Below are 23,565 nucleotides of genomic sequence, written 5' to 3'. Positions count from 1 at the left end.
AGGGACTGCTAACAGGAATGGGATTGCTTTTCCAGTTGATGAGAAGGTTCTTCTTTTTTTATGAGAAGGTTCTAAAATTGATTACGGTGTGGTAGTACAACTCTATTGTGATATTGTGATTTATAAGAAATGTAGGGTTGGTCACTCAGATGACCAAAATATATTTCTCATATATATTTGGTCTTTGTCCACAGATCCTGGCTCAGAGCTCCCCAAACCCTTGGAATTCCCTAAGTGTTGAGATTAATGAAGGTGTCTTTTGTTATATTCACATAGATAACTTTTGAACTGCACTCAAGGGTGGGAACTGGTTGCCAGGAGATCCAACCATGTGATTAGAACGTTAGATCAGTCCTACTCCCTGACTTCCAAGGAGGGGTAAAGGTCTGGAGGATCAATCAGCCAATGGCCAAAGACAGTCCTGAGTATGCAATGAAGCCTCCATAAAATCCCAAAAGGATTGGGGTTGAGAGCTTCCAGGTTGGTGAACACACGGAGAATGGCAAGAGTGATGTGCTTGGAGAGGGCACGGAAGCTCTGTGCCTTCTTCCCCATGTCTCGCCCTGTGTATCTCTTTATCTGGCTGTTGACTCATATCATTTGTCATATCCTTTAATAAACTGGTAAACAAAAGTGTTTCCTTGAGTTCTGTGAGCCACTCTAGCAAATTAAAGAACGTAAGAAGGAGGTCGTTGGAACCTCCAATCTGAAGTTGATTGGTCAGAAGCGCAGCTGATAACAGCCTGGGGCTTGTGACTGGCAACTGAAGTCAGGGGTGGGGGGTAGTCTTGTAGGTTTGAGCCCTTAACCTGTGAAGTGTAAGCTTGCTATCTCTGGGTAGATAGTGTCAGAATCGAGTTGAATTCTTGGACACCCTGTTGGTGTCTGAGAACTGTTTGGTGTTGTGGGGAAGAGGGACCCCCATGTTGAAACTGGGGCCAGGAACCCCCAAAGATCTGTGAACAGACTAAAAGCCATTGGATTGTATACATTAAGAAGACGAGGTGTATGGTGTGTGTATTATACCTCAATGAAACTTTTATTTAAGAAGAAGGAAAAAAAACAAGGGCTGAGGCCCCATGGGTGATCCTTCCCCTCCCTCTGCCTTGGCATGCTGGTGCCTTCACTTGATGGAGAAGCGTGGCCGTGCCTGGACATGCTCACAGCGGGTGTGCTTCATGGTCAGCCCATAGATGGGGGTTAGGTCTACTTTCACACCTGCTGGCACGCTGAACTCCAGCCGCTGCAGCAAGATGGCTAGGAAGAGGAAGATCTCCCACTTGGCCAGGACCTCTCCTATGCACCGGCGCTTGCCCATGCCAAAGAGCATCACCTTCTCACTCAAGGTCTTGTTGATGGCGGTACCATCTGCAGTGAGGAATCGCTCTGGCCGGAATGCAAATGGATCCCCCCACACCTGTCTGCAAGAGGAACAGAGGAGTCGGGATTTCTGGGCTAGGGAGACCCTAGGAAGAAAAGCCTGAGCAAGACTTCTGTTGATAGCACAAGGGTTAGAATAGATCAAGAGTAATGAGAAGAGAGTGGAGAGAGGAACCGAGATATACTTTCAAACTTATTTCTTTTACAAAGCTGTCTCTAAAATGACCCTGTTAATGGTGCTTTATCATAGTGTTATTTTAAAGAAATAATGGTTCAACTATAAGAAATTAAAAGAAGGAAAACATGGGATGCCTGGTGGCTCAGCGGTTGGGTGTCTGCCTTTGGCTCGGGGCATGATCACAGGATCTGGGATCGAGTCCCACATCAGGCTCCCTGTGGGGAGCCTGCTTCTCCCTCTGCTTATGTCTCTGCCCCTTCTGTGTGTCTCTCATGAATAAATAAATAAATAAATAAATAAATAAATAAATAAATAAATCTTAAAAAAAAAAAGAAGGAAAACATTATCTCCATCCTACTGAACACAAGGAGTATCAGCTGTACCTCCTGGTTTATGCTTTATTGTTTTGGAATAACTGTTGACAGCATCCCTTTTCCTCAGAAGTACCTCAATTTGGATGGTAAATTATATGGTCCCCCTACCTGTAGGCTAGAGTGGGATTTTCCAAAGAGAGGTCGGTAGACCATTGACATCACAATCACCTGAGATGTTCCACTTTACTTACCGAAGTGGAATCTTAGGGGATAGGCACCCTAACCTAACCAACCTCTGGTCATTTCCTATGTACACTAATGTTTGAGAAATATGGACCTCAATTTTGTTACTTAGAACACATTACATAGGGCACCTGCCTGCAGCTCAGGTCATGATCCCAGGGTCCTGAGATTGAGCCCGCATCAGCGAGGAGTCTGCTTCTCTCTCTACCTCTCCTTGCTTGTGATCTCTCTCTCTCTCATGCTTTGTCTCAAATAAATAAACAAAATCTTTTTTTTTTAAAAGAACATACTATATATATAACCATTGAGGCCCCATTCCTGAATTATACCCAGTTCCCAGGGGGACAAATAGCCTTCCTGACTGCTGAGCCTCATATATTTTTCAATGGGGGAGGTATACTCACTGGTCATGATTGACCTGCCACTGGTTTATGAAGACACAGCATTCCTTGGGGATGTAGAAGCCCTTTAACGTTGTGTCCTTTGTTGTGCTGAGGAGGGAAGAGGGCTCTGTCAGGCTCAGGGCAGGAACACTGGGGTGTGTCTCTGGGATCTACTTGCTCCTTCTTCCACCCCAATAGCTTGTCCCCCACAGTCTCTATGTCCTACACTGGGAGGGACTATCAGGAGCACGGAAGGGGTGAAACTATCCTTCCTCTTCCTCAGCTTCTGTTCTTCAACTTCAGCAAGTGTTCACTAAACCTTTGTTTGTGTCCAGCTGTGCACTTCGCCATCCTCTGAAGCCAAGAAACTGGCAGTCTGGAGTATCCCTGGGTAGTTCCCAGCCTGACTGAGGAGTCAGACCTTCTACTCTGGGAATAAATAGACCAACATATGGGTAAGAGTAAATGTTCACTAAGTCTCTTGATGTTGTTAAAATCCCAGGACATGATCAAGGACAAATGGCTGAAAGTCCTACAATACATCAGAGAATGAAGCTGTGCCAGCTGGATGAGTCAAGAAAGCCTGATAGTGAAGGGGAAGTTTGTGTCAGGATTGACCTTGGGCAAGGGTAAGATTCAGGTGGTGGGAGAAGAGGTTAAAAGGCATTCCAGGCAGAAGGTCCAGCATAAGCAAAATTGGAGGTTGACCGCATCATGCTGGGGAGGTACAGCGAGGCCAGCCCGGGTGGATTGAGAGTACTTGCAGGAAAGGAATGTGAGCAGAGGTGAATGAGAGCTGAGATCAGCAGTGTGACTTTCTCCTGAAAGCTGGGTAGTTTGATCATGGTTGGATTGGTTGTCGGCAGCCAAGAGGCTGAGGGGAACTTGGTGACGTGGCCAGAAGTGAGAGGCCGAGGTCTGAGCCAGATCCAGGGCTGAGAAGATGGGAGGAAGAAACATGGTGAAGGCTACAAAGGTGGCAAGGCAGAAGAAGCAGGCCTTACCTGTGGGGGATGGTGAAGGGGACAAAGGAGGTGTGTCGGAAGATCTCCAGGATGAAGGCCTCCATTAAGGGCAGCTGGGGCCTGTCAGAGAGGCGAGGCTGCCGTGCCCTGCCAATCACCGTGTCTGCAGAACACAGAAGACCAAACCGGGCTTAGGGCTGCCCCGACTGCTTCATGGTATCTAAGTCCCCTATTACATAGTACTGTCTGTTATATATCTAAGGCCCAGTAACCACCCTACCCCCAGCATGTTCTAGGCAAGGGTGGGCACCAGTGTATGCCCAGGGCTTACACATGGTAGGCACACAACAGCTATATGTCATTGAACAAAGAACCTGGGGATCTCAAGCTTCTCTTAGCTTGTGCATCTCTACCGCATACCCAACTCCTTCTGGATCTTTCTCTGTATCTCAGGGTTTGCCACAAGGTACATAAGACTCCAGGAAATGGCCGTTGTGACAGTGTCAAATCCTAGGCAGCATGATGCAAGGTGAGGAAGGGGGAAGACAAGAACAAGAAACCAACATTTACTAAGGATCCAGCACTTACGTACCAAGCATTGCTTTCTCTGTCTCCTTCCAAGTACATCCTCCACCACCCATGATTTTCCGGAGAGTAGAGACTGGGTCTCCTAGTTTTATAATTAGCTGCTAGAATTACATGAGCACCCCTTATTGTTCACTGTGGGGAAACTGAGGCCCAGAAACAGACAGGGACTTAGTTGAATTTCCACTGGGAATTGTTGGCATGACCTGGACTCAGAACCCTGAACATGGGCCAGATGTCTGTGTCCTGCACTATCTGGGGTATAGTTGGCAAATTATCTGATGGACTCAGGGCTGGACAAGTCTGTGGTCGAACAACAGGCATGGATGGATGGAAGGGACGTGGGTCTGGTACCTACCGGCCCCAAAAATGTCGTTGATAAGGTTGACAATCTTCTCTTGGGGGATGTGGCCATCACTAGCCCTGGAGCTCTTCTCATTGTGCTTCAAGAGGGCGCCTGTGATGTCCTGGACACTGCGCTGTGGGGACACAAGCTTAGGGGCACCATAGCACTTCCAGGTTGGACCTTGCCGTACCCTATATGGCACTGCCACCTGGATTCCAGGCAGTAGGTTGGGCTTACAGGAGGAGCTGGTAGCAGCCTGGATACCTTCCCTCCCAACAACCCCAGGGGTCCAATTTCAAAGGAAGAGCTTGTGGAGAGTACTGGCAGCCAAGTGCCACCTGAGCTGTGGATTAGCCCCTGTCAGGGTTCGGGTTCCTGAAGAACAAAAGCCTTCTCATGGTAACAGCCCCCCACATTGTGAGACTTTGCCAGGGCCCCATTCACAGCCAAATATCTCTGGGACTTTGAGCAACCCCAAGACGGAGGCAATTGGATGAGGAATCTGAGCCCCAAGAGGGAGAAAGATTGGTCCCAGATGTTCCAGAGGCTTCCTAGGCCTTGGCAGCACATCAGCCGTGTGTGTACCTCAAAGCTGGGTGAGAGGGGCCACACCCATGCTCTGCAGGGTACCCCCTCACCACCAGCACCCTGGGCTCACCTCATCAAAGTCTTGATAGTGTTCCTGGACAATTTTCTGCAGGGACTGCACGAACGTCTGGTTGAAGTTCTTGAATCTCTGCAGGGCTGAGTTGGGCATATATTGGAGAATGGGGAAAAAGTCCAACGGGTTCCCGGAGGAGACGGTCTCCACAAAATCACTGGAGCTCATTAGGAGGGGGAGCATTTCCTCACTTCTCTGAGAGAAGTGGTGCCCAAAGCACATTGCACCAATGACATTGGCCACTGACAGCAGCACTTGGTTGTAGGGATCAAAGCGCCCAACCTCTGCCATCTGCTCCTGCAGCCTGCTGAGAAGGGCCTCGGCCTCCTTGCTCACATGCTCTTCCAGGTAGCAAGAGCACGAGGAAGCCGGGTCGGAGGCAATGGAGAAGGTGTTGAGCGCGTTCTGAGCCAGGCGCCTGCGCGCAGCCCACACTGGTCCGGAGTCTGGGCTGAAGGACATGCTTTGGCCGTCGGTCACCAGAGAGAAGCTGTAGAGGTCGGGCCGGCCCTTGAAATCATCCCCCTGGCGCACCAGGGCCTGCCGGATGGTGTCCAGGCCGCTGAGCACCAGCACGGGGGTGGAGCCGATGCGGATCTGCAGCACGTCCCCATAACGCTGGCTCAGCCTGGACAGCGCCAGGTGGGGGCTCTTGCCCAAGGTCAGCACGTTCCCGAGCAGGGGCCAGCCCCAGGGCCCCGGTGGACTCTTCAGGCCTTTGGGAAGCCGAGGCTGCCAGGCCTTGACCACCCAGAGTATCAAGCAGAAGATGGTGGAGGCCAGGAGAAGCTCTGTGGCCATCTGGGACAATGCCATCTGTATCAACTACGGGGGAAGAAGAAGGAGGAGCCAAGCCAAGTGTCAAGTTGCAGCCAATCATTCATTCACTCACTCAGTCAATCCACACTGGCACCTGTTCAGTGCTTGGCTCCCCGCTGGACACCAGAAAGACTAAGATACATCCGCCCTGGGTCCTGTGTGCCCGGAGCTCATCGTTAGAGCATCACAGAATCTCAGGCCTGGAAAGGAGCCTCAAAATTCCCAACCTGAGGGAATCACCTCCCCTGTGCCTCCCTGTGCCTCCCCTGTGCCATCACCTTAGTTTCCAATTCTGAGGCTGGAGTGGAGGCAACTGACACTTGAAAACAGGAAGCCCCCTTACCAGGCCCCAGCTCAAGGTCATGCTGGACATCATGCCAAGCAGTCCCTGTCCATACTGGCTTCCTGCCAATACCTCCTTCTACCCAGGGTACAGGGAGCTGCTCCCCCCCAGCAACACGGAGGGGGCCAACATCCAGGCTGATGCAAATGACTGGTGATGCCCCTTGCCCGAGGCATTCTTTACCACACCCCAGGAGACACCTCCTCTGAGGATGAGTCCCCATCCCCTCATAATCTCAGAGCCTGAGGTTGGGCTGCAGCCAGAGCCTCGGCTGCCCTCGTCCAGGTGGGGATCCCTCCCCATTTCTCCATTTGAATCACTCCAAGGGCCCTTAAGATGGTCCAGTCCAAGCCGCTAATTTCAAAATGGAGAAACTGAGGTTTGGAGCTGGGCAGGGAGGCCTTGAATTCAGGCCTCCTACACCTAACCTCAGGTCCTTTCATTCCTCCAACTCCACTGTTCCCAGGATATATGGTAGAGTTTCCAGGGACTGGAAAATGAGCTCAAGAAACGTACCTGTAGAGGCAGGAGCTTGAGATCAGTAGGATTGTGGAGGCTGGTACAGAGCTTCTGGCCCCTGGGGGAGGAGGCCTTTTATAAATACCACCCTCTCTCAGATTGGCCCAGCCATCCTGGCCACCTGATATCAGTTACCAAATGAAGCTGGAAGGCTCAGCCCTTGGCCTTGGGCCATGTTCTCTTGGCTCCATCTACTACCCAGGGCAGGTCTTCAGGGAGAGATGCCATGTCGCTAGGGAGGAACATCCAGCTCTTCTCAGGATCCAGGATCAGCCTACTTATTTCTCTCAAGGGCAGGACAAGGTGCTGAAAACAAGTCTCCTGGGTTGTTCCAGGTTCCTTTCTCACTGCACCCATGAGGAGGGACCCTCCTCTGTCCAGGCGGATGTGCTCCTCTTGGGAAGCGTGCTCTGTAGCACCCCTCCAACACCCTGCAAAACCAGGTAGGGAATGGGCATGTTCTGGCCATCTCTGAATTTCAGTCCAAGTCCTTAATCTAAAACAAGAGACAGGGACTCCTGGGTGGCTCAGCAGTTGAGCGTCTGCCTCAGGCTCAGGGCGTGAATCCATGGTCCTGAGATCGAGTCCCGCGTTGGGCTGCCTGTGGGGAGCCTGCTTCTTCTTCTGCCTGTGTCTCTGCCACTCTCTCTGTGTGTGTCTCTCATGAATAAATACATAAAATCTTTTTTAAAAATAGCCCTTATCTGTGCCAGTCCAGCATCCTCTGGCGCGGCCGGGGGTGAGAGGGAGGAAACTGGGCTGCCAGGGCCAGGGAGAGGGCGGGCCAGCCAGGAGCAGCTCACTTTCCCTCGAGGGATCCACGCGGCCCTCTGCGGCCTTTGGGAGCCTGGGAGAGGTGCGGCCCTGACCGCTGCCCAGGCTGCATCCGACTGGGGCCACGGAGCCTGGCCTGGAGCCGTGAAGGACAGAGCCAGGGCACTCACCAGACAGCAGGACCAGCACCGGGGTGAGCACCCCCTTGGGGTCCATGTGCCTGCCCCAGGCCCAGGCAGAGATGGACCCCACCATGACTGAGAAGGCCGAAACGGTGTGTGCCCCCAGCCCAGTGCCTGCTCTGCCCCCCACGCCCGCCTCGCCTGGGCCCCCGAAAGTGAAGGAGATTGGCCACCAAAGCTCCTCACCTCCCAGGCTGCACCCTGGCGTGCCAGTGATCAGCCTGGGCCACACCAGGCCCCCAGGGGCAGCCGTGGCCACCACAGAGCTGAGTGCCCTGCGGCCCCGCTGCTGCAGCTCTCTACCCTGGGAACCGCCCCAGGCCCCTGGCCCTGCATTACCACCCTCACCCTTTCCTCAACGTCAGTGGGGAGCTGGGGCCTGGGGGGAATACGGGGCCTGGGGTCCTTGCCCACAGGGCGTTAGTGACCCACGACCCATTACAGCCTCTACATTGGGCCAGCAGGACCTTTTGGCATCTTCCCTAGCAGCCGGCTGAAGCGGAGGCCGAGCCACTGTGAGCTGGAGCTGGCCGTGGGGCACCAGCCCCAGAAGGTGGTCCCGCGTGTGTTCACCGACAGCCGGGGAGCGCCGGCGGCAGCAGAACGTGAATGGGGCCTTCGCAGAGCTCAGGAAGCTGCTGCCAATGCACCTGCCCGACCCCAACCCCGACCCAGCTGAGCAGGAACGAGGCTCCGCTTGGCCATGAAATACATTGGCTTCCTGGTGCGCAGCCCGGGCCGCAAACGGCGGGCGCACCGAGCCCCACACCAGGGCTCCCGCTGCGGTCCGGTCCTTGTCGCAGGCCCCTGCTTCTCCCTCCTCCTGTGTCTCTGCCTCTCTCTCTGCGTCTCTCGTGAATAAATAAATAAAATCTTTAAAAAAAAAAAAGTCCTTTTCTAGAGTGAAGAGCTCAGAGACAAAACAACCAAATACTATATGTAAAATTTCATGGCACCCTGGACTTAAAAACTTTTTAAAGTTACAGAAGACATTTTTGGGACAATTGGAGGTACATGAGCATGGACAGGAGATTAGAAAATATTATGGAATTAATGTGAATTTTCTTTTTTTAAGATTTTATTTATTTGAGAACAAGCTCGCAAGTTCATAAGTGGGGGGAGGGGCGGAGGGAGAGGGAGAAGCAGACTCCCTGCTGACTGTGGGGGGGGTGGTGCAGAAGGCCAACTATGCCACCCAGGGTGACCCTAATGTGAATTTTCTTAGGCGTGAACATAGCACCACAGTTATGTGGGAGGATATTGTAGGAAATCCTAGGAGACTAATGCTGGGCATTCAGGGGTGAGGTGCCACGATTTCTGCAACTTACTGCTAAATGATTCTGTTTAGTGATGGAATTAGAGGGACGCTTGGGTGGCTTGGCAGGAGAGCACCTGCTTTAGGCTCAGTCCCACATCGGGCTCCCTGCATGGAGCCTGCTTCTCCCTCGGCCTGTGTCTCTGCCTCTCTTTCTGTGTCTCTCATGAATAAATAAAATCTAAAAAAAAAAAAAGATGAGATCAGAGAGGGAGACAAACCACGGGAGACACTTAATCATAAAAAACAAACTGAGAAAAATAAAAAATAAAAAAATAAAAAAATAAAAATAATTTATAAAAGGAAACAAACTGAGGGTCGCTGAGGGAAGGTGGGTGGGGGGATGGGACAACTGGGTGGTGGAACATTAAGGAAAGTATGTGATGTCATGAGCACTGGGTGTCCTACAAGACCGACAAATCACTGACCTCTACCTCTGAAACTAATAATACACTGTATGTTAATCAATGAATTTAAATTAAAAAAAAGATTCCATTTAAAAATAGATGTCTGGGTGTGTGTTTGTACATAGAGAGGAGAGAGGGAGTAGAAGTGGCAGATGGCTGCGACGCAGGGCCCTGGGGAAGGTGTGTGGGCCTTCAGCGAATGTCCGGAGCCTTAGGGTGGTGGCAGACGGTTGCTTGGCGAGGAGTTGTCCTCGATGATCCTGTGTCTCCTCCCGGGACGGCGGCCTGGAGGCCGGCGCTGAGATGGGGATGCCTGCAAGAGGGGAGAATGGCCTCGGCCTCCCGCTGGGCGTCCTGTGGGTTGGAGAACCGTGCGGGGCCTGTGCCACTGGCACACGTATCACACACTTTATAGAGCTTGATGCTTATGGGCTCAGTTGTCCTAAGAGCTACGTATGAAGGAAACACGTTCTCAGGGATCCTGTGGGAATGAAATTAATACTTTTCTCACGTGACAACAGGGTAATAGAAACGCAGAGAAGTTGTGTCATTTGTTCTGGGTCCCAGAGCAGTGTGTTAGAGCTGAGACCAGACCTTCAGAAGACTGTCCTCGGGCTCCTGGTGGCTCAGCGGTTGAGCATCTGCCTTCGGCCCAGGCCGTGATCCTGGAGACCCAAGATCGAGTCCCAGGTCAGGCTCCCAGCATGGAGCCTGCTTCTCCCTCGGCCTGTGTCTCTGCTTTTCTCTCTGTGTGTCTCTCATAATAAATAAATAAGATCTTTAAAAGAAGAAGAAGGCTGTCCCCTGGACCAGCACACTGTGTACCTGCTTGAAATGTATCCCTGGATTGTGGGGGGAGCAGCTGTGATGGTGGGGGCAGCAGAGGGCAGCCTGCGTGACACAGTGGGGTGCAATACGAGGATATGAGTCTCCCGAGAGCCAGGTAGGCATCCTGAAGGCGCTGGACTCAAGCTGCATGCATGGGGGCTCACTGCAGAGGAGACCCTAGAAGCCACAGGGTGGGGGTGAGCTGGGGGGGCAGGAGGTCAGCCAGAGTCCAGGAGCCACTTAGGAACTCTGTGATGTGCAGGACAGCGGGGACCCTAAGGCACTTGATGAAAAGCCCGCAGGGGAACACCTGCTCCATAAGGGCACCCTTCACCCAGGGAGAAGATACACAGCACCAGCCGGATAGAGATTGGTGTCTCCTCCAGCACCCTCCCCCTGCACCCATCCAGGTGGAGAGGCCTGCAAGGTGGGGGGCCGGGGGAGGAAGGAGCACAGAAACAGAGCAGACTTCTCCCCTCCCCGTGGGGTCTCGTCGGGTCCGCAGAAGGCTGAGAACACGCCCCAGACTGGATGTGAGGAGCAAATTTAGATTTAGACGGGACTGGGCTCTCTCATTCCTGAAAAGGAGAAAGCTGTGTGCTCAATCTGGGCCGCAGTCAGGGCCACGGCTGGGGAGTCTGGAGGAGCCGCCGAGCAGGTGTGAGGACCGTGGCTGAGAGAAAGGACGACAGTCTTCAGTCTGTGTCTCTACTAGGTTCCGCTCACGCAATAAAAAGATCAGGGTCTGAGCCGAGGCTGAGTTTTAGGGAACACCGCTCTCGGTCTGCCTGCGTCTCCCTCCCCACCTCCCTCCCTGCCTCCCTCCCTCCCTCACCCCGTCTCCCTCTCCCTCTCCCCCTCTCTGGCGCTCACTCCTTAATGAACTAAAGTCGTGCTTTATTCAATCTCCTTAGTTTTAGCCTGATGTCCTCTCCTGTTCCAGGATCCCATCGAGGAAGACACCACATTATACTGAGTGACCATGTGTCGTTAAGCTCCCCTTGGCTGTGACGTTTCTGACTATCTTTGTTTTTGATGACCTTGACAGTTTTCAGGAATACTGGCCTGAAAATACTGGAAATACTGGAATACTGTGGTATTCCACAGGAGGCCCAGTACTGGAAACTGTCTGCTTCTCTCACGTTGAGGCTGGGGTTATGGGTTATTGGCAGGAGGACCATAGAAGTAAAGTGCCATCTTACTCACATCATGTCAAGGCTAGATATTGTCAGCCTGACTCAGGATGGTTGATGTTGGCCTTAATCAACCTGTTGAAGTAGTGTTTGTCAAGTTTCTTCGTGGTGAGTCATTCTTTCCACTCCTTACCATACTGTGCTCCTTGGAAGAAGTCACTGTGTGTGAATAGCCCACACCTATGGAGAGGGGACTTCTTCTCTCCCTCCTTGAGGATGGAGTATCTACATAAAGTATTTGAACTTCTACTTATCTTTTTATTTTTAATAAAAATCTTAAAACGTTTATTCAATGATAAGGACCATGCAGAAAAGCACAGCTGTCATGTACAACTTGAATTTTTACAGATTTAACAAAGCCACATAACCAGCCCTCAGATCAAGAGAAAGAACATGACCAGCACCCTAGAACCCCCTTTGTAGCTCCCTCCCCAAGGGTAACTACAACCCCAACTTCTAATAGTGTACATTACTTGGGTCTGTTTTTGTTCTTTCTATAAATGAAATCATGCTGTGTGTACTCTTTTTTTGGTCATGGAATATTTTGTTAATTAACAGATTTTATTTTTTATTTATTATTTAAAATATTTTATTTATTTATTTGAGACAGAAGGAGAGAGGAAGAGCAGACCAGCAGGGGGAGAGGTAGAGGGGAGGAAGAAGCAGGCTCCCCGCTGAGCAGAGAGTCCAGAGCCTGGCTGCATCTAGGACCCTGGGATCATGACCTGAGCTGAAGGCAGATGCCTAACCGACTGAGCCACCAAGGGACCCCCAGATTTGATTTGATTTTTTAAAGATTTTATTTATTTATTCATGAGAGAGAGAGAGAGGCAGAGACACAAGCAGAGGAAGAAGTAGGCTCCATGCAGGGAGCATGACGTGGGACTCGATCCCAGGAATCACGCCCTGGGCTGAAGGCGGTGCTAAACCGCTGGGCCACCAGGGCTGCCCTTGTTTTGTTTTCTTTAAGAGAAAGCTTTTCTCTCCTTTTTTTTTTTTTTTTTTTAAGATTTCATTTATTTGAGAGAGAGAAAGAGAACACACACAAGAGAGGGGAGGGGCAGAGGGAGAAGTAGATTCCCCGCTGAGCAGGGAGCCCATCTTGGAGCTCCATTCCTGGACCCTGAGGTCACAACTTGAGCTAAAGTCAGGTGCTTAACCGGCTAAACCACCCAGGCGCCCCTTGCACATGTTTTTGTATGTATTTCTGTCGTGTATAGACCCATGAGTAGACATGCTAGGTCATAGACTAGACATATGTCCGATGCTAGTAGATTCTACAGAACAATTTTTCAGAGTACTTGAACCAATAGGCATGCCCACCAGCTTGCTCACTACCATGGAATATTTTTTTTTAATATTTTTTTTCAATTTTTATTTATTTATGATAGTCATAGAGAGAGAGAGATAGGCAGAGACATAGGCCGAGGGAGAAGCAGGCTCCATGCACCGGGAGCCCGACGTGGGATTCGATCCCAGGTCTCCAGGATCGCGCCCTGGGCCAAAGGCAGGCGCCAAACCGCTGCGCCACCCAGGGATCCCCTACCATGGAATATTTTTAATATTTTTCATTTTATCCATTCTGGAGTGCATATTGACTGCTTCGCTTTTTAAAATTCCCTCAGTGCTTCCCAGAGATTTCAGGCTAAAAACCAAACTCTTTGGCTTAGTACCCAAAGGCTTCAGCAGGAGCTCTTGCTCACCTCTCTGGATCTGTTTGCCCCCATGACCCCTCCAGCCCCACCACCATCGTCTTTCTCCTTAGGTTTATCCCTTTTCTTGAAACTCATGCCTCACCCTGCATTCTCTGGCCAGCTCCTGCTCATCATTCTATACCCTGCTCAGCTGTCACCACACTGCTCCGCTCTGAGTTCCCACAGGCCCCATACTGCCCTCCTCTAAGGCACCCTTCATGCTGCCTCCCCTTTGGACTGTGAGCTTCAAGGTCGAGGTAGCCTCTGCTTCTCTTCTTATCTCTAGTTCCTAGCACGGGGACGGGCACGCATGTATTCAGAACAAGATTTGCTGAATCAGTTAGTGTTCACAAGTAAGAATGCTAACTGGCACGAGAGCTTTGTGAAGACTCTGCTTTGGGCCTTTCCTGCATTGCTTTTATGGAACTTGCAAGTAATAATCCTTACGGTTAAAATTTATGGAGCACCTGCTATGCCTTAACCTCTGTGCTGCATGTTGAGGTCGGCCGTCTCTGTTTTAGCTTCATAGCAATCCTATCCTGAGGAGAGGATCTCAGGGAAACACAGGACATGGCTAAGGTTAAGGTGAGGGGAAGGTTAAGAGCACCCCTGGGTCACTCGACAAATTTATTCTGTGCATTCATCAGGATGGCTGGGGGTCAGGACTCAGGAATTGACAGCTCCTGTCTTGCTCGTTGTTTTTGCCTCTTACTTCCATTCTCACTATGCCATGGCTCTGGCCACAGGAAGCCGTGGCTTCTGGCTGGTCCATGGTCTAAGCCAAATTCCAGCCAACTGTGGGCCTCTGAAGGCAGGGGCTGAGCCCCATTTGTCTCTGTTTCCAGACCTGGCAGAGAAGGAGAACCCTGGTGGACACAGGTGAGTCATAAATGCAGGTGGACTGGAATCTATGAGATATGGACCCGGAGCTTCCATCCTGGACGCCCAGTCACCCTGCTGTGAGTGTCCACCCAGAGGCCCCCTCCCACAGCACCCGCATATGCCCAAATGAGGCCTGTCATTCCCTGTGCACACGCTGCCCCTCTGATCTCACCCCAGCCAGAAGCCGGGAATCCTGGAGGGTCTCTCTCTGTCATTCCCCACCAGCCGGGTTCTCAGGATTCTACGGCATAAATACCTCTTGGGTCTCACTCCTTCTCTCCATTACTGGGGCACTGTCTGCACAACGTTGTCAACACCGCTTCCCGCTGGGGCCTTTGCAGGAACCTCCTGCTGGATCTCACCACGTGTAGGCCTGGTGTTGTCCGATAGAGCCTTCTGCTGTGATGGGAATGTTCTCTGTGCCATCCGATAGGGTAGCCCTGAGCCACATAGAGCTATGGAGCTCTTGTCGGGGTAAGTGCAACTGAGATCCGAAATTTTATTTTATTTTAAAGATTTTATTTATTTATGAGAGACACAGAGAGAGGCAGAGACATAGGCACAGGGAGAAGCAGGCTCCACGCAGGGAGCCCGATGTGGGACTCGATCCTGGGACTCCAGGATCATGCCCTGGGCCAAAGGCGGGCACCAAACCGCTAAGCCACCCAGGGATCTCTAGATCCGAAATTTTAAATCGTAGTAGCTGCATGTGATTCGCGGCTGCCACATTGGCTGGAGCTGTTCTTGGCTCCCTCCTCAGCTCATCCCTCCAAGCCGTCACCCACTCGCACTTGCAGAACTGCAAACTGAGCAGGGTCCTATCCCTCCTTCAAATCCTTCAGGAGTTTCTTAAAGCAATGGAAACAAAATTCAAACTCAGCCCAGCGCATGAGCCAGTTCCTGCTCCCTCGTCTCCTCATTTCCCGCCAGCTTTCCCAACATTTGAAGCGAGCAGCTTCTTATTCCTCCAGATTTCTGCCTCTGGGCTTTCACATATGCTGTTCCCTCTGCCTGGAGCACCCTACCCTCCTCCCGACCTTCCCCTGCCAACAAACACCCTCCAGGATTGCTTCCAGGTTAGAAATGCTTACTTATACTGTGGCAAGGGGATGCATCAATGACGAAGGATTCCCATCTCTCCTGTGGAGCAAATCCTCCAAACCTCAGCTCCCAGCCCACCTCCTCTGGGCCTTCCTGACCCCTTCCTCTGGCTCAGATCCTCCTCTTTGGGGCATGACTCGCTCTCGTGTCATATTGCTTGGTTTCCTTCTCGCTCTCTAGACTGGACAACTTGAGGCAAACAGTGTTCTCATTTGCTCAGTTTTTAGGGCAGTGCCTGTCGCCAGCAGATGTTTGGCCATATTCTTTGAGCATAACTTAAGCTGCCAGTCCCTGTTCTAGGAGAAGACTTAGAGCCATGGACAAGACAGGCCCCGCCCTCATGGAGGAGACTGACACACAAGCAGGCAGTCAGATGAATGAGATCATCGCAGGCGCTCTGCACCTCCTCTTTGTCTTCCAGGTCCACCCGACCCCCCTCTCTGGGCACTGAGAGGCTGATCCCTGCAGACTGTATCGGTGGGCAACCCCCTCCTCTGGCTTCTTGTTGGTTTATTTTTTTTTTAATTTTTATTTCTTTATGATAGAGAGAGAGAGAGAGAGAGAGAGAGGGAGAGGTACAGGCAGAGGGAGAAGCAGGCTCCATGCACCGGGAGCCCGATGTGGGACTCGATCCCGGGTCTCCAGGATCGCGCCCTGGGCCAAAGGCAGGCGCCAAACCGCTGCGCTACCCAGGGATCCCCCTTCTTATTGGTTTAGTCAACGGGAGGCACTAGCATGAGATGCACGGGTCCAGAGAATGAGCCCGGGGTATCTTTTCTCCACACGTCCCAGTCACTCTGGTAGGTCATAGCTCCGGCCAGGCCGTCCTCCTCTCCTTAGTCTCTCTCTGGTCCTGGAAACACCTCCTTCTTCTGTCCCTTCAGGCCCAAGATAGCAAGGGGTCCTCTCTGTTCCTAACTGTATGGCACTGCACTATCCTGTGTTGGTGTCTCTACACCTGCCCACACCTTTGTAAATAGTCTCCTTATTAAACTCTCCCCAATGACTCAGTCTGAATGGATCTTATTTCCTGTGAGGACCCTAATAACACATTGGTTCTCTGCAAATCTGTGGTCCACCATCCTGGGAACATCGGCTGTTTGCCCCAGCTGTCTCCCTCTGGTCACAATATGGCTGCTGCAGCTCCAGCCATCACATTCAGACATGACAAGAGCCAGAGGGACAAGACTGCACCTCTTGCCATGTATCCCTTTTAAGAGTGAAGCCGCTTTTCCTGAAAGTTGTCCCAGGTGACCTCAGTTTTCAGAATAGCTTGCTCTGAAGTATTTTTTCATTAAGGGAATTGCCCTGTCCGTCCTGTGGTTTTCAGTAAACAATCACGAATGTGTTCCAGAAAGCATTTGGTCCCAGCTGTAGTAAAATTGCTCTTAGTAAACAAACAAACAAACAAAAAATACTGTCAGCCAAAAGCTCCTGAGTGGGCTCCCGCAGTCTCTTTCAGGGAGGTGGTTCCATTCAGACCTATCGTCGCAGCCTGGCTGCCCCCCCAGCGACGGGCCGCTCAACCCACTCGGGAACCCTTGCTCAGCTGCCCCACCCTGGCAGACGCAGATAGCCATTCCTTATTTTTTACTCTAGGCAATAAAAACTCAAGCAGAATCTCCGTCTCTCTCCACCACACCTCTAGCTCTTGGCTTCTGTCTCCTGCAGGCCATGAGGCTTGGGGCGGGGGGTGAGGGGGGTGGGGGGGTGCGGTGGACCTTCTCAGGCTCTTGGGAGCCTCTGTCTTCCCGCCAATAGTGCAGCCACTGTCCCGGACCCAGCACCCATAGGAAGAGCAGTGGCCCCCTTGGCAGCCAGCTCGATTGGACCTAGTATCACACATAAAAATGGTCCACAAAACGTTCTCCTCTCTTTCTGAAGGTTTTGTGATACTCTGCTATCCTTAACCAGTCTTTCTTTCTTTTTTAAAATTGTCTTAAAAAAAAAAAGATTTATTTATTCTTGAGGACAGAGAGAGAGAGGCAGGACACAAGCAGGCTCAATGCAGGGAGCCCGACGTGGGACTCGATCTCAGGACCCCGGGGTCACGCCCTGAGCCAAAGACAGACGCTCAACCACTGAGCCACTCGGGCCGCCCTAACCTGTCTTTCTTAACCACATTCCTATCACCAACTAGATTTCTTCTACAGGTCATTGGCCAGAATCCCATCACACATTTGAGTTTAATCTAATCACCAGCAAGGCAACTGGGGCTGCCATGACTGGTTCAGAGCAGCCAGGACACATTAGGTCAGGCTGGGGGCTGGGGAGGGAACATGGAGGATCCTTGCACAAAACTAGGGGTGGGGAGGGTGTGAGGAAGAAGAGAGCCCCAACGTGGGGGGAACAGCCATGGGGTGTCTACCAGGGGTGGGGCAGTTGAGAAAGGGTTCGGTTCCTAAGTTGGTGGAGTAGTCTGACAATCGGCTGGTGGGGCACCAGGCTGTGCCCCCCTAGGGCTGAAAGAGACGACCTCCTGGGCAGAGACAGTGGGAGGTCATCCAGGAGCATTTGGCTGACAAAGCAGAGGCCTTGCTTTGATGAGAGGATGCAGCTTTCGCTCTCAGCTAATCTCTGTGTTTATGCATAAAAGGGCATCTCCAGCTGGGCGGAGCATGCCCCGGAGCCTGCCAAACATGCCCTCCAGCAAGTCAAACATCTCCCTGCACGACTGTTTTTACAATTCACTGGCTTGGCAAACGTTCCCCAGCAGTAAAGGCACCTGCCAACCTGAGTAGAATTAGCCAAATTCCGACCTATAATATGGGCCTAAATTAATCATATCTGTTGCTATTGAAGGAAGAAGAGCAAAAGGAAAAAGAAGGGCTGCCTTCCTCTGCACGTGCTCTAGAGTTAGCCCAGAGCCGTGTGCACCCCGTGCCCCTTACCCCCCACCAGCCCTCTCTGTGCAGCGTCCCAGGGTCTGCACCTTCCCAGCCGGTCCCCACCTGTCAAAACATGGGGGTCTCATCCCAATCCCGCAGAGCGCGTCTGCTGAGGGCCGCCCCAGAGCCTGCCCCCTGCGGATCACTGGGGGGGCTCGACTGCAGCCCGTCGAGAGGAGCCGGGAGGCCTTGACACCGAAAGAGACCGAGGACTTCCGGTGATCAGGGCCATGTGGTCAGCCTCGCGCCTTGCCAGCTGCTGGCCCTGGACAGGAGGGAAGGCTGGGTAGGCTGGGACCCCTGCTCTGGGCCAGGCTGGGAGGAGCTTCTCAAGGATGGCTGTGCCCATGGCCTGTCTTCTGGGAGCGACATGACTGACCGAGCAGGTGCTGAAGAAAGGATCTGGCCTGCGTGGGGAATCCTTCGGGTGGCCATCTGGGACCTGTTACCCTGCCTATAGAGACCCAGAATCTCACTGGGCCTCTGTTATTTAAAAATAGATGTGGGGGGACGTCTGGGGGGCTCAGCGGTTGAGCATCTGCCTTTGGTTCAGGTCATGATCCTGGGGTCCTGGGATCAAGTCCCGCATTGGGCTCCCTGCACGGAGCCTGCTTCTCCCTCTGTCTGTGTCTCTGCCTCTCTCTCTCTCTCTGTGTCTCTCATGAATAAACAAAATCTTTTTTTAAAATGTATTTTTATGGGATCCCTGGGTGGCGCAGTGGTTTGGCGCCTGCCTTTGGCCCAGGGCGCAATCCTGGAGACCCGGGATCTAATCCCACGTCGGGCTCCTGATGCATGGAGCCTGCTTCTCCCTCTGCCTATGTCTCTGCCTCTCTCTCTCTCTCTCTCTCTCTCTCTCTCTGTGACTATCATAAATAAATAAAGATTTTCTTAAAAATGTATTTTTCTATTTGGGGATTTAGCATGTTTCCATTCCATGTATTTAACAGATATGCATTTAGCATCCACAATGTGCCAGTTTGCTATTGATGAAGCATTGATCAAAACGGACAAGAGGGGACACCTGGGTGGCTCAGTTGGCTAACATCTGACTCTTGACTTGGGGTTCCAGTCATGATCTCAGGGTTATGGGATCGAGCCTTTCATTGGGCTCTGTGCTTAGAGTAGAGTCTGCTTGTCCCTCTGCCTCTGCTCCTACTCTGGCTTGTGTTCTCTCTCAAATAGATAAATAAAATCTTTAAAAGAGAGAGAGAGAGAGAAGAGAGAAAAGAGTCCACCCTCTGCTGGAGCTTACATTCTAGTCGAGGGAAATAGACTATACACTACATAATAAAATATATAGTATATTTGAAGTTTGTAAGTATACAAACAAAAACCATGTATGAAGGAAGTAAGACATGAAGATTTGGGGAGAAAGCTTCCAGGGGGAGGGGGAACAGCAAGTGCAAAGGTCCTGAGGCAGAGTGCTGGATATCTCCCACTTACCCTTCCAGACCTACTCTTCACTGTTCTCTACCCTTGGTCCCGGAGGCTGAATTTCGTGGGCTACAAGAACTGGTTCCTTGCTCTCTGGCTTTCAGTTGGGTTCATGGAAGTTACCAGCAGGACATCAGAGGGCATGACTAGAGTGAGGTCAGAGTGCTTAGGCTCTCTCCTTGCAGGGTCTTTGCATGTTAGCTGCAATTCTCTACTGAAGGCCCCAGCTCCCTCTGTGTAGCCTCTCCGTAGCCTCCTTCCCTGTGGTCTGTCTTCTGCTCCTTTCCCTTATCAAATCCGGCCTTGTTGTTGCTAACCCTGCGGTGCTGCATTGTCCCTTGCTGGCTTCTCTAAATCTTGCTCATACCTTTGCAAATGGTCCCTTTATTAAACTCTCTTAAATGACCCAATTCGAGGGGAGCCCCCTGTTTCCTGCAAGGACTGACCCTGACAAATATAAGCAGGGACTTGCCTGGAGCGTCTTAGGAACACCAAGGAGGCTATTGCGCCTAGAGAGGAGTGAGCCAGATAAGGTCCGAGAGCTAATAGGAGCCACATCTGGAAGGGCCTGGCAGGCCATCATAAGGACTGCTTCCCCCAAGATTCCACAAAAGCTTCCTTCTGAAAACTTCAACTTGTTCCATCCCTGAACTTGGCAAGAGAATGGTATCTTTTCCTCAGCTAGGAGCTGTGGGAGCAAATTGGGGCATGAGGAACTTGGAGACGGCCACTTCCCTCCCAGGGCATCCCCCAGCCAATGGGACACTGAGCTCTGCTCCCAGTACATTGAGGGGCACACACTCGTCTGATGGCCTCTGCTTCATATGTGGGTTCTCTCCAGACACTCACTAGCCAAGAGCTCCTCAACACTGTCACAGGGGCTTCTGGAGAAGAATTAGCCTCCCCCAGTGATGTCGATGGTGGCATTTTTGGCACAGGGACAGGCCAATGGAAGTGATTAGGAATAACTTCTTAGGATTCCACCCCACTGTTCAGGATATCTTAGGGTCAGCCTCAAGGGCTGCGGTTTTTCTTTTTTTAGAGATTTTATGAATCTATTAGGGAGAGCATATGAGAGAGAGAGAGAGAAGCAGACTCCCCGCTGAGCAGGGAGCCCAATGTGGGGACTCAATCCCAGGACTCCAAGATCATGACCTGAGCCAAAGACAGACGCCTAACCGACGGAGCCACCCCAGTGCCCCAAGGCCTGAGGTGTAATCACTCAGAGAGCTCTCTGGCAGGCAGGTTTCGGTTACGATTCTTCAGCTTTAAGTCCTCAACCCCAAATCCTAATAGAAGAAAAAGAGGCAGTGGAGGAAGAAGGGAAAGAGGAAGAGGTGAAGAAGAAGGAAAAAAGGAGGTGGTAGTGATGTGGAGTCATACACCAGAGATGTTCTATGGGTGCGTTTCCTGGCTTCTGGAATAACGGGATCTAGGTGCCCAAGGTCATCAATTCTTTCTCTGTTCCCCTGCCCTCATCTCCCAGCTCTGCTTTCCCCTGAATGGGCGTCATTTGAACGTAGGCCTTCTTTAAAAATGGCCACTGGTAGCCCCAGACTTATTTTCTAACCAGCTTAGCCACCCCTGGCAAAAAGAGAACTCTTTTCCAACAATTTCATAAAAATCTCTGGAGGTTCTCATTGGCCCGGCCTGGGTCAGCTAGCCTAATACCCTGGGGCGGGGCCAGTTCCTGCAAACCGCCTGGCTGACAGTAGGAGTGAGGGGGTCCCCAAAGGACATTCCAAGTGGTGTTGCCAGAGGAAGAGAGAATGGATGCTGGGCACGCAAAGCCCCTCAGACAGCCACTAGCACTGGGCAACTATATGATGTATTGTCTAAGCCAGGACTCCCTCAAGAGGGAAAGAAGGCGCTTTTAATAATTATACCAGTTCAACAGGCTTAGACAAAGACTATCTTGACAAAGTGTTGTCAACCCTAACTCTAGCAGCCGCGTGCCAGAGAGCCAGAGGCGCTCCCCCAGAGGAGCCCTGGCTCCAGCAAACTGGATCTCCCTGGCTGTCTGGGCGCAGGTAGGAAGGGGAAGTGCTCAGGGTTCAGAGCTCGGGGGTGGTGGAGGCTGAAGACACCCTGGGAAGCAAGTCCCACTTCTCCACATCTGCTCACACCCCTGTCTTGCCCCCCAGCCTCAGCCGGCCTCCCGCTGCCTTGCCCTTCAGTGCTGCGCCCTCTCCCCAGGCCAGGAATGCCCCCATATACCCTTCTTAGTCCGCCTATCCTGCTGAGCCCCTTACCTGCGCCCACCCCAGGGTCTCAGCCATCTCACAGCTCCTGAGCATTTCCAAATTAGGCACAGGCTATGTTTGGGTGTGAATCCCATCTCCGCCATGGGACAGGGGTTTGCTGTGGCTCTTGCTGTCTCTCCATGCCTCCCCACCCCCCCACCGCCTTCCGAAGTGCTGACCAAACACTCTTGGTTGGGCCAAGACCCTCAGCCCCGAGCCCTCTCCCTTCCCTGCTGCCCTGCTGCCCCGCTGCCCCCATGTTCCTGGTAGCAGATTGATCGATGGCCAGGGAATCCTAGCCAAAAGTCTTCTCACGCAAAGGCATGAGAACTTTGACCCAGGATGGGCTGTTCAGCTCCACGCCAAGGCCCTCTAACCTCCTGCCTGCCTCCCTCCTTCTCTGCCTGGTGATTTGGAGGCCCCGTTGTCTTGGGGGCTGTTCCCCGAGACAGGGCTTATTGATGAGGAGTGCAATGCCCCTCGTAACCCCAGTGCACCAGACTCTCGTCCAGGAGTATGGGGAGATGGGGGGCCCTGACCCAGGGGCTGAGCCTGTCCACCTTTGGAGCGCTGGTAGTCTGAGATGATAAATCATGGTGGGTAGAGCCCTGGCCAGGATGTAAGGGGCCAGAGTTCTAGAGTCTGGTTTGCCACATGTCCTTGGGCCTTCTCTTTTCTGGCATCTGTCTCTTTAGCTCAAATTGCCTGAGAAGTGGGAGAGAAATCGGCTTAATCAGCTAATGAATTTCTTGGGGATCAAGAGCCCCTTAGAGTATGTGATCAAAGCATCTTCTACCAAGAGGAGTTTGCTGGGTCCCTGGTCAGGAGCCCTAGCAGATGACCTTCCAGCCCTGAGGAGCCGGCTGCCACAGTTCTCTAGAGCTAGGGCATGGGATGGGGACTCTGGGAAGCCAAGGACTAGGCTGCAGAATAGGAGAGGGATCTGGGAGGGAGGCCTTGCTCCTGGCTTCTTTGCCACAATTTCCATGTGTATTTTCTATTCTCTGCGGCTCTAGCTCCAATGGAGATTGGACAGACTTCTCTTGGGGACCACGAAGCTCTTCAGGCTAAACCAGAGATGCAGAGGTGGATACCTCCCTTGTCTCCTGCCTGTTTTGTTGCCTAAATTCCACTATCATAGTATCAGCACTTGGGGCAGCTCAGCATCACCCCGAGGGATTTAACTCATTGACCAATCATTAATATCTTGCAAAGGCCTTTGCTTATCAATCTATTTCCCCCAGGTTGGTGTTTTTCTGTGTTAGGGCTTCGAGGAAAAATGACAGGTAGGGTTGAAGTCATCACAAGGGTCAAGAGCCCTGAGAGTTACCAGGGAGGAGTAACTATGGAAACATAGATCAGGAGATACTGAAATAGCTGTGGGGAGGATTTGGGGGGTAGAGGCTTCCCAGAGGAAGTGACATTTTAGCTGAGATTGATTGATTGATTACAAGATTTTATTTATTTATTTGAGAGAGAGGTCAAGGAGGGGGGAAGAGCTGAGGCAGAGGGAGAAGCAGACTCTCTACTGAGCAGGATCTCAGACCTGAGCAGAAGGCAGACACCGACTGAGCCCCCCAGGCTCTCCTATTTATTGTTTTTTTTTTTTAAAGATGTATTTATTTATTTTAAGGAAAGAGAGAAAGGGAAAGAAAGTGAGTGCAAGTGTCCTGGGGGACAGGGTAGCGGGAGAGAGAGACTCTCAAACAGACTCCCTGCTGAGCCAGGAGCCCCACACAGGGCTTGATCTCAACATCCTAAGATCATGACCTGAGCCAAAATCAAGAGTTGGATGGTTTAACTGACTGAGCCACCCAGCTGCCCCTTAGCTGAGGTTTAAAATAGGGGAGAGGGGATCCCTGGGTGGCTCAGCGGTTTGGCGCCT

The 23,565-nt window shown here is 51.9% G+C and overlaps 1 protein-coding gene and 1 pseudogene across 1 annotated transcript; one reads left to right on the top strand and one right to left on the bottom strand.

The window, feature by feature from the left end:
- Positions 1 to 1,066: 1,066 nt before the first annotated feature.
- CYP1A2 (cytochrome P450 family 1 subfamily A member 2) lies at positions 1,067 to 6,786 on the bottom strand. Its single transcript, NM_001008720.1, is given in 7 exon segments — positions 1,067 to 1,421; positions 2,520 to 2,606; positions 3,503 to 3,626; positions 3,884 to 3,973; positions 4,407 to 4,527; positions 5,053 to 5,880; positions 6,734 to 6,786. Coding segments are annotated over 6 exon segments (1,539 nt in total). The 5' UTR covers positions 5,872 to 5,880; positions 6,734 to 6,786; the 3' UTR covers positions 1,067 to 1,123.
- Positions 6,787 to 6,944: 158 nt separating this feature from the next.
- Positions 6,945 to 8,744, top strand: LOC119877741 (annotated as a pseudogene).
- Positions 8,745 to 23,565: the final 14,821 nt, after the last annotated feature.

This window comes from Canis lupus, chromosome 30 (assembly GCF_011100685.1).
Source record: "Canis lupus familiaris isolate Mischka breed German Shepherd chromosome 30, alternate assembly UU_Cfam_GSD_1.0, whole genome shotgun sequence".
NCBI lineage: Eukaryota > Metazoa > Chordata > Mammalia > Carnivora > Canidae > Canis > Canis lupus.
This window is presented reverse-complemented; position numbering and strand designations above follow the sequence as displayed.